Source organism: Microcebus murinus, chromosome 12 (assembly GCF_040939455.1).
Source record: "Microcebus murinus isolate Inina chromosome 12, M.murinus_Inina_mat1.0, whole genome shotgun sequence".
NCBI classification, from domain to species: Eukaryota; Metazoa; Chordata; class Mammalia; order Primates; family Cheirogaleidae; genus Microcebus; species Microcebus murinus.
In genome coordinates, this window is record NC_134115.1 from 43694414 (window position 1) to 43704634 (window position 10221).

General features: G+C 41.7%; 1 protein-coding gene across 2 annotated transcripts in view; it reads right to left on the reverse strand.

Moving 5' to 3' along the window:
* BNC2 (basonuclin zinc finger protein 2) overlaps positions 1 to 3781 on the reverse strand; it is a 404883-nt gene extending 401102 nt beyond the window's left edge. For both annotated transcript variants that reach the window (XM_076008760.1, XM_076008759.1), the window contains exon 1: positions 3498 to 3781. In XM_076008760.1, coding sequence (XP_075864875.1) covers positions 3498 to 3500 — 3 coding nt within the window. In that variant the 5' untranslated portion in view covers positions 3501 to 3781. The remainder of the gene's footprint in view (positions 1 to 3497) is intronic.
* Between the last annotated feature and the right edge of the window lie 6440 nt (positions 3782 to 10221).

Genomic DNA, 10221 nt, shown 5'->3' on the forward strand with positions numbered 1-10221 from the left:
TATCTGTTGAGTTTATGTTAAAAAAAGATGCTGATGGTAATTTGTAGAAAACATTTTCATGTACTATAATATTTATAGATAACACTGGTACAATGACTTTTTTATTGTTTAATCATTTCTACAATTCAGTATTGGATATTTGGGGATTGTAGTTATTTAGAAGACTATAAATAACATAGTTGAAGTATGCCATCTTACAATGGCCATAAAAGCCACATAAGTTGACTGGCAATCATTTCAAATAAATGAGTATGAAAAATGTTAGATTGAGTTCCTCATACTCACTAAAGCCATCTTTCAAATACTTAAGGAATATTTAAAATAGTGCTGAACCTTTACTCTAAAATTAAAAGTAAAGAAAACCACTAACTTCAAGTCATCACCTATTTTGGACTCCCTTAATATAAGAAATATTCCCAGGAACAACAAAAAGAATAGCTCCATCTCCCCCACACACACCTCTTTTTGAGCCAGTGTCCAATTTCTTCTTTTCTGAACAGCTGTATTATCCAACTTAAGTTGCTCTGCTAATTTCAGTCCCACAAGGACTAACTTGGAAGGCAAAAAAATACAAGAAAAGATCAATTTGCTGGGAAAGATCAAATGAGAAAACTGTGGGGACAGCACCAGGTCAGCGTGTGGAGAACTAAGCAGACCTGTTCTTCATTAACTGCGGCTCTCTGGGGGTGTCACACACTACCTGTCCGTGGGCTTTATTGAACCGCCTAACCCGCCTCTCTGTTCCATTCTTCTGGGCCCAAGTGAATCATATCCTGCTGCTGACAAGTTAGCAGGGGACTGCGGCTGCAACATGAAAGTACTTTTCTTTCTTGTCTAAATCAGGCAGATTTTTGAAAAGACGACACAGCATTGACTCGTGACATGGCAAGATGAAACGAGAGGTCTGGGCCGGTCTTGGAGCTGTGCAGATAAAAGTAATCAAATGACACTCCTGGAATGCAAATTGGCATTCTTGACTGCAGCAATTGCACAACCATGAAACATCCCTGACAGCAAGCAAGATTAGGACAAAATGTTATGTAAAGCACTGAACTCAAAAACTCTCACTTGAAAATTCAAACTGTAACACTTACATTTTAATATAGCAATAGTCAGCTCTGCTTTTGTCTGCTTCTTTTTGTAATCATATATCCCTATCTGACAGATAGCTTACATCTCAGGTAGAAGAAAAAAATCAGGTATTAAGAATGTACTGCTGCTATTAATATCTTCTTAATATTAATTTTACAGTATCACGTGGGGTTGATTCTTATTCAAAGTTTTACATGCAAACACCACCCAACTTAATATTCTACAAGGAAAATAAAGATAGTTTCACTAATACTCCAAAGGGAGTTCACATTCAGGCTCAGTATTACTTCCCTCAGGTGAAGATACTCCTGTATTTTGATAAAGTGATTAGCAATCTGGATTTTAAATGCACTGCTCTCTGGGAACAGAAAGTAGGTACAACTAAGAACTTCATTAGGACTGAACAGTTTAAAATGAAATAGCTACAAATACAATCTAAAACATACATACTCCCTAAAGATTCACGTGAGATTTCTTTCTTTCTTTTTTTTTTTTTTTTTTTTTTTGATGAATCCAAAGGGTAAAGGAAGTTCTATTAGCTTGTACAAGATCTCACTACTTGGGTACGTCTTCAGATTAGATGCACTAATAGTGCCAGAAATAAATTCCCTCACTTAAAGCATGTATGTGTGTGCACAGTAACATCTGAAACTGCAGAATAAAACAGTGGAAGACAAATGGGCTTAGACACTGTCCAAAGTGATTAGTACATGGGAATAGATGTGTAGACAAATAGTTAATATTGGCTAGGGGGAAAGGGAAAAAAAAAATACCTGCAACCGGCCTTTACAATGTTTTTGTGTAAAATGCCGTTAGAAGAAAAATTCTCAAGCTCTAAACAGATATATTTAATATTTTTTCATGCCTCACTTAAACACAGGTTCCAACAATTGCAAGTGTCCACGAAGTACATGAAAAATAATAAAACAGGCCACTTTCTGCCACTTTAATCCTGGGTACACAGGATTATTTTATGATGTCTTTTATACATCAGTTTTACAACAGCTTGACTCTAGGGTAAATGGGAACCATCATAAATCGCACGCTGCTTTCAAAACCACTTTAATTTCTGTCAGCGTTACTGTAACCACAGTCCTGGGCGCACGCTTGTGTATGTGTGTGTGCCTGCATTTGACAGTCGCATCTCCCACACTCCAGTTGTGACTTTGATCACTGAAACAAGAGATGTCACATTAGGGGGAAGGGAAGAAGAAAAAATGCCAACCCGCTATCACCCTTTTTTCTCATATATTCCATCTACATACGAAACGCAGTATTATCACATCCCCAAGTGGAGGTAACAATAGCAACGCCGGGTGGAAGCAAACTGAAAGGAAGGGAGTGGTCAAGCCCCATTTCTAACAAATCACTTCCCCGAAAGCGGACAGAGCGGCTCATCGCCCGGCGAAGTAACTGCACGCTTCCTCGCTGCAGAGAAGCCGCTCCGCGTACAGGGACGGTGCTGGAGTCTCGCTTCGCAAAGCCATCCCATTTCCCTCCACCGCTTGCACTTGGGACTTTTTTTTTTTTTTAAGCTTAGCCTCACCTCACAGAGGATATCACCTAGTTGGGTTTTTTGTTTGTTTGTTTGTTTTCTTTTAACCTTTTCTTTATTCTGCTCCTTCCCCGGGCCCCAAATCCCACCCTCCAGTCAATGTGTTAAGTAAAACAAATCGGCTCCTTTAGAATTGCACTTCGAAAATAGGTATCTATGAAGGGTTGACTTCCCTGCCTTGAGTTCTGCACCTTCTTCGTAAAACGTGCCGGGGCATTTCCTACCAGCTTCATTTACAAAGGGAAGGTTCTGAAGGTGAAGGGGAGGGAGGGGAGGGGAAGAGCCGCCGCGCTGAGGCCGGGTGGCTGCGCCCTCGCCGCGCGGCGCCCCAGCGCGCCCCGGCACCCACGCCCAGCCGCCGTCCCTCACTCGCCGGCAAGTTGTAAAAGTTACGGTAGGTCCCAACCGCTTTCCTCTCCGCTCCAAGTTCCTTCCAGCGCTCCATTCAGTCCCCCGCGTCCTTTCCACCTCATCCCCACAAGCCCGTCCCCAACTCCCTGGAGCCTCCCGCTCGCCAGCTGCTCACCTTTGCTCGGAAGCCGCGAGAGGGGCTGAACTTGACTGAGTCCCCCTCACTCACTCACACTCAAACACACACACACACACTCCCACCTGGAGCTCGCCTCGAAAACTTGAGGCCAAGTTTAGGGGCGGATATCGGGAGCACAGCAGGGGCCAGGTTGGACTGGGGTTTTCCTCTCCTGCCCGCCCTCCTCAGCGCCCCCCTCCACCTCACGCCGCCCGGCTGAAGGAAAACACAGCCCCCGGGCGGCCCCGGTGGCGCTTGGGCGCGGGAGTAATTTCTTACGAAGTCTAGAATAAAAAGCAAAGGAGGGTGGAAACTTCTTACCATCTCGGCATGCTGGTTGTCAAGTGCAGCCCCCGCCTCTTGGTCTCCTCTTAGCGGCCGCGCCTGGACCAGCCCCTCGGCCGCCTCTCGTTCCTTCTGTCTCGGCCTTTCTTTCCCTCCCCCCTCCGATTTCCTCCGGGCCGCCGCTCTCGCCGCCTCCGCCTCTCCCCGCCCGCCCGCGCGCGCCCTCGCCGCGGCCCCTCAGCGCTCAGGTGACTGATTTACACACGCGCCCAGGGTCGCGCTCGCTCCCCTAGTCCGAGCCTGCAGCGTTCCCCCGGCTCCTCCTCAGGACAAAAAAAAAAAAAAAAAAAAAAGGAACGGACTGTCCCAGGAGGGGGCTGCTGGCGGGAGGAGGGGGCAGACCGGCGGGCGAGGTGACCTAGGGCGGCTTTGCAAGCCCCACAAGTTTTTTCTTTCTCTGTGAAATTGTCGGGACTACAATGTTGCTTCCCTTTTGCAAAATAAAAGTAGGTTAGTTTTGTTGTTGTTTGTCCTCAGATTTCTAGGGGTTTCGTGAGGGAGGATGTATATTTCTCCCTCCCCCGCCACCCTGTTACTTTCCTCTCTCTCTCTTTCTGGAGATGGAAAAACAACTTTCTGGGGATGGAAAAACAACTCTGGCGCCCCCCCGGGGGTGCGGCCGTGGAGGTGGAGGTGGCCGCTAGCTCCCAGCTGTCAAAAAAAGGGGGGTAGAGAGGAAAGGAGCGAGAAGGCTGCGAAACGCCGAGGAAAGGGCGCGAACTTTATTCCGACTGCAGCAAAGCGCGGCGGCTCTTTCCCTTTCGGGCAGCCGCCCGTCGCCGTCCCCTTTGACCAGTTCCTCCTCCCCGGCCGCCGCCGCGCCCCCTCCTCCCCTTCCCAATCCCCTTCTCCTGCGTCCCCGCCGCGCCTGCCCGGGCTCCCTCGCCCCTCTCAGCCCCGGCCCTCAGCGCGCCGCTGAGGAGAAGGCGAGGGAAGCTGAGGGAAACCCTGGGGACAGAAACTCAGGACGAGAACGTGCTGGGAGAAAAAGCCAAAAGTTGTGCTCAGCTGGGGAAAAAAAGTTTCTGGTGGCGGCGTGTTTTGTGCCGGCCCAGACGCCGGCTTGCGGCGAGAGCTTCCTTCCCCTTCCCCTGGTCTGGGCCGCGGGCCTCGGGCTGGAGAGGAAGGAGGCTGTCGCCTCCGCGGGCGCCCGCGGGGGGGAAGACCAGTCACATCTGTGGGTGACACTCGGCCGACCCAAGTCGCCTTGCCCTGGGGACTCAGAAACGCTGGCTGCAGTCTGAGCGCGCACACGCCTGCAGATGAAGGACGTTTCTTAAATGCAGGCAAAACATACTCCCCGGCCGCAAGAAAGGGCGGGGGGGAGCTTAATCATCATCATCTTCCTAACGTACACTTTGTGCCAAAAACATCTCCGCGTTGTGCAGATTTATCATAGCTAGAGCAAACTTTCTGCTTATCTGACATGGGAGGAAGGCATAGGTTTCAAGCATACTCCCTGAGCACTAAGAAATCAGAGGCTCGGGAAGACTTACTTGGCAGAACAACAGGTTTGGTTACTGATTCCTACTGAAAAGTGAAAACCATCCCTTCTTCCTTTCTCTCTTCCCCAAGTGGAGAGAGAGAGAGAGACACTGCTTAATTGCATTCAGAGGTCAGAATTGAATTCCTTTGAAAAATATGTAGCCATGAAATTAAGTTTTATTTTCTTTGATTCACAGTTGGTCTTAAGTTAAATATAAATTTTCACAACCTTTAAAATTTTTTCGGCGGCCTCCGACGAGAGACTAGCTCTCAAGTACCCACAGCTGTCTTAAAAATGTGATTAGGCTTATTATTCACGTGGATCCAGCGTTTTAACAGGGGGGCCACCGCACCTGCAGTTCTGTGTACTGATTGGGTCCAAATTCCTGACCGTTTCTAGGCCCTTTCAAATCAGATTTCAAGTCACTTCTTTTGTGGATTCTATAAATGATTTTGTTGTGGAAAAATCTGTGTGGTAATCACGTCTCCCATATCATTTATAGTAAATACCTTAAGAGTTCTAGGCACGTGGTGCATCTAGAGGTTTCCAGTGAGGCAAGATTTCCCTCACTATAGCATAAATCAAAGTAGAGATATCAAACAACCCTCCATGTATATTTAAATACATGCTATCTAAGAAGGCTCATCTTTAAATAATTTGATTAAGGTGTGGAGCATGTTCCCTTATTCAGCAAACATAACTGTAACATCATCCTATAGTTTGTAGAAACTGATTACACTAGGGATAATGATGACCAAATGTATATTCTGAACAACTGAGGATCATCACAGGAATTCTCCAGAAATGAGCCAAGTTCCAATATGTTTTCCTGTATTATGGAGAAATGAGAAAAGCTAGTTGCTAATTTCAGAGTCATTACCCATACAAATCCATTCACACACTTAGCGCTTTGGACAAGTGACAGACCAGTAATTGCCAAACAATTGTATTCACACAGAGTATTTTTGGCTGTGCACCTACACTGGCCAACATGCAGAAGTTATTGCACATAAAGCAACCTGTAATTTACATTCTCCTGATTGGTTCCAGATCTGTCTGTTTTTGATGTTAGCATACAAAAACTTTATGTGAAGCAAGATGTGTCTATTTCGGGTCATGTGCCTTTCTGGAGCATCATCATTATAAAGATGGGGAATGTGTTGGGCTGAAGAGCAGTCCTTGGAGAAGGTGGCAAAATTTACAGAAGGCAGGAAAGCCTACCATATAAGAGAATTCCAATCTCTTACTTCCTCCAATGATTTGTATAGCAACTGGAATAAAACCTTAAGTCCTTTTTGTGTCTTGCAAGATCTTAATGATCTACCTGCCTGACTCTTTCCACTGTTTTATTCCATTTGTTTATTCCCCTTGTGCACTCCACTCAAAACATAGTTGCTTTCTGTTCCTCTAACTTGCCAAGCTTCTTCCTACTCTTTGCCCCTGCCATTCTATCTACTTGGAATGTTCTCCCGCGTTTTCCAGTGGTTCTTTCTTATCATTCAAGTCTCAGCTCTAATATGGATTCTGCAGACTCTAAAGTAGCTCTTTGCCCACCACCAAAACACCCCTCACATTTACTCCCATTACATATTTTTCTTTACATCCCTTATCAATATCTGGAATCATTTTATGTGTTTATTATTTTTCTTCAACTAAAATGTAAGCTCCATGAGGGCAAGGACTGTATAGCAGGTCCTTGAATAACATTTGATGAGTAGGAAAAAAAAATCAATTCCCAGCTGGGGTCGCTGTGTGGAGTTTGCACATTTTCCCCATGTCTGCCTAAGTTTTTTCTGGGTACTCCAGTTTCCTCCCACATCCCACATATTACAACTGAGGATCATGACTGTTAGGTCAACCTGTGTGCCTAAATAGTCCCAGTCTAAGAATGTGGGTGTTTTGTGCGTTTGCCCTGCCTAGTGAGGACATAATGTATCCACCTTGCCTTGGCCCATGAAACAGTGCCAGGCACAAAATAAACTCTTATAAATATTGTTTGAATGAATGAAGAAATATCAAAATCATTACACTATATTGATCTGTTGGTGTTAAGGCCAGATAAGTTACCTGTAAATATATGGAATAAAAGAGTTTATTCATTCTTTTGGGGGATGTGGCAAACACAGTTGACTTCCTGTACCAGCAATCCTGGAAGTATGGTCTGGGGAACCCTAAGGAAGCCCAAGACTCTTTTAGGAGGCCCATGAGGTCAAAACTATTTTAATTATGTTTTTTTCACTTACATTTTTTCCTGTGTATAAAGTGGAGTTTTCCAAAGACAATGTGATGTGTGATATCACAACAGACTGAATGCGGAAACAGGAGAACCCACCTGTTTTTATGATATCAGACATTAAGAGATGTGCCAAAATTGTAAATCAATGCCATACTTCTCACTCAATTTTTTTCTTTCGCTTTGGAAAAGTTATTTTTCATTTATAAATAGGTATATATATTCATTTCCTATTGTTGCTGTCCAAATTACCACAAATTTAGTGGATTAAAGAACACAAATTTATCATAGTTCTGGAGATGAGAACTCCAAAATTGGTTTCATTGAGCTAAAAAGGTGTTTACAAGCCTGCATTCCTTTATGGAGACCCTAGGGCAGAATCTATTCCCTTATATTTTACACCTTCATGAAGTCACTACCATTCCTTGGCTTGGCCCCTTTCATCTTCAAAACCTTCAAAACCCAGATGCATCTTTCTTATGCTACATCATGGTGACATGGACTCTTCTGCCTCTTTCAATTGTTACTACCCTTGTAATTACATTGGGCCTATCTAGATAATCCAGGATAATCTACTTATCTCAAGATCCTTAAATTAATCACATCTGCATATTCACAGGTTCCAGGGATTAACATGTGAACCATTATTAGGAGTCATTCTGCTTACTACAGTACAGTAACAAATGATGTGTTTAGTATTGTTATTTTTTAAATGAATTAACAATACAATTATTAATTGGCCATATAGCAAAAGCTCTTTGCAGTGTTCAGTACAGGATTTATTCTATAAAATTTGGATTCAGTCAAAAGGCTATACTCAAGGATCCAGAAGGCCGCATGTCGCCCAGAGGACCCAACCCCAGCCCTGTATGAGCATTTTACTTATTCCTAGCCAATGAAGGATGAAAGGAAGTCATTGGAAGTGCTTCTTGGGAAGATTATTTTATTCATTAAAACTAAAAAAAAAAAAAAGAAAGAAAAGAAAGAAAGAAAATTGACCAGAAATAAATTGTCCCTTTCCTGCTCTGGATGTTAGTATGTGAGTATGTGGTAACTGAAACAGCTACATTCATCTTGTGACCAGGAGGGAACCCTCGTACCTGGAATGACAGAGTAGGAAGGTGGCAAGTACCTGATCTCTTAATGGTATTTACTTACTGAATTAACTAACCCCACAAGATTTAGAACTTTTCGTTATGTGACATAATTAATTCCCTTATCATTTAGTACATTTGAGGTTGCGTTTCTATTTACTTGTAGCTTAAAGCTTTCTGAATATTACAGGGAAATGGCATGTCTGTTTAGACTTTTCATGTAGGAATTTCCTCCTGCCATTGCCCATGAAATTTATATATTTTTTCCCAAATCCTGAGAAAAATCTGTGAAGAAAGTAGCAAAATGTGAAAAGTATAAGATTATAATTCTCTTGTGAGAATTAAACCTTATCAACATAGAGACACTACTAGTTAAAATGAATGTGAGAGCATGAAATGCTGACACACAAAGTTGAAAGTTAAGGTGACATTTCCAGAAGTGGTTACCATTTAATCAGTTACTTTTGTTAGTAGCTGTGGCCACACAGTATGTTCATGGCCCTCTCTGCTACTACTGAAGAGGCATTTTTGCAAATTAAGTAAATGTAAGTTTATTTGCATAATATACTCTTTAGAAATCCTATCAGTTGTGTTCCAAGAAACAACATGTTTTGGAAACAAAATAAGTCCTTAAATTGATGATTTTGTGTAGCGCTGTTAACTTGCTAGGAGATCCTGAATATTATGTTACTCAAACACTGCTCCATATATTCACAATAGACTACAGTTCCTTATAAATACAAAGAACAGGAAGTGTCAATGTTGTGGAAAAAAATCTGAATTTAAAAAATCAATATAATTTCAATATCAAAACCAACATAAAGGCTGGCAAAATATTTTCATCACTAAAAAGGAAGATGAGTTTATGTGGAACAATATATACACTAATGCTCAACTTTAGGATACTTTCAGACTTACTCTTATCCATTTAATCAATGTCAATAGCAAATGAAAGAAATTTTTCTACGTGTGGAAACTTTACCATGGAACCAAGATCAAGATAAGGCAAGTGATGTTTTCTAAGTTTTAATTTAACTTAGTTTTAAGTTTAATTTTAAAATTTTAATTTTTAGCATTAAAATTTTAAAATATTCAGTATTTTTGGTTTGATCCTCTAATTTTTAAATGTATTTCTTGGCATTGATGTTATGTTAATGTTCCCTATATTTTAGTGTTTTCTGTTATTAAGTGTCCTTATCAGTTAGAGTTAATTTTTACATGTTATTGAAATATATAATCTTGTCACAATATATTGTTTCATATACTAATAAATCATACTTGATTATTATATAATTTTTTACAGAAAACCTCTGAGACATTTAGTATAACCGTATCACAGAAAAGTGAGTCACTATTTATGATTATGATCATTTATTATTATTATTATTTAGAAATACATAATAGAGTGTTATGAAAAATACAGAATAAATTTTTGATTTGGGGAACCCTCAGGAATTCCAATTTCTCATTTCTAAATCAAAATATTAATATCAGCCAGGAATTTGGAAACACTAGATCTATATTTAAAATATCAAAATATTAAAAACATTTTCTACCATTAATATATTTTTAAAAGTCTGTGTTATTTTATACTTATCCATTACTCATTTTGTGAATAAATGCAGTCATATTTACCCCAATCCTATTCTCTTTGACTCTCGTGTGATATTGATGATCTTTCAAAAGCACTCCCCTCTAGTGGTTCTTTTTCACTTTCCTATGCTGGCTCCTTCCCTTCCTTCATATCCTCTCCCCACCCCTGCACACTCACTTTCTTCCACACATAATGTGGAAATTGCCCAAATGGTCAAACCTCATGGTTTTTTCTTCTGTTTATTATGGTTTTCCGTGTCTGAACCACCCCCAAATGCAACCTGAACTCAATAT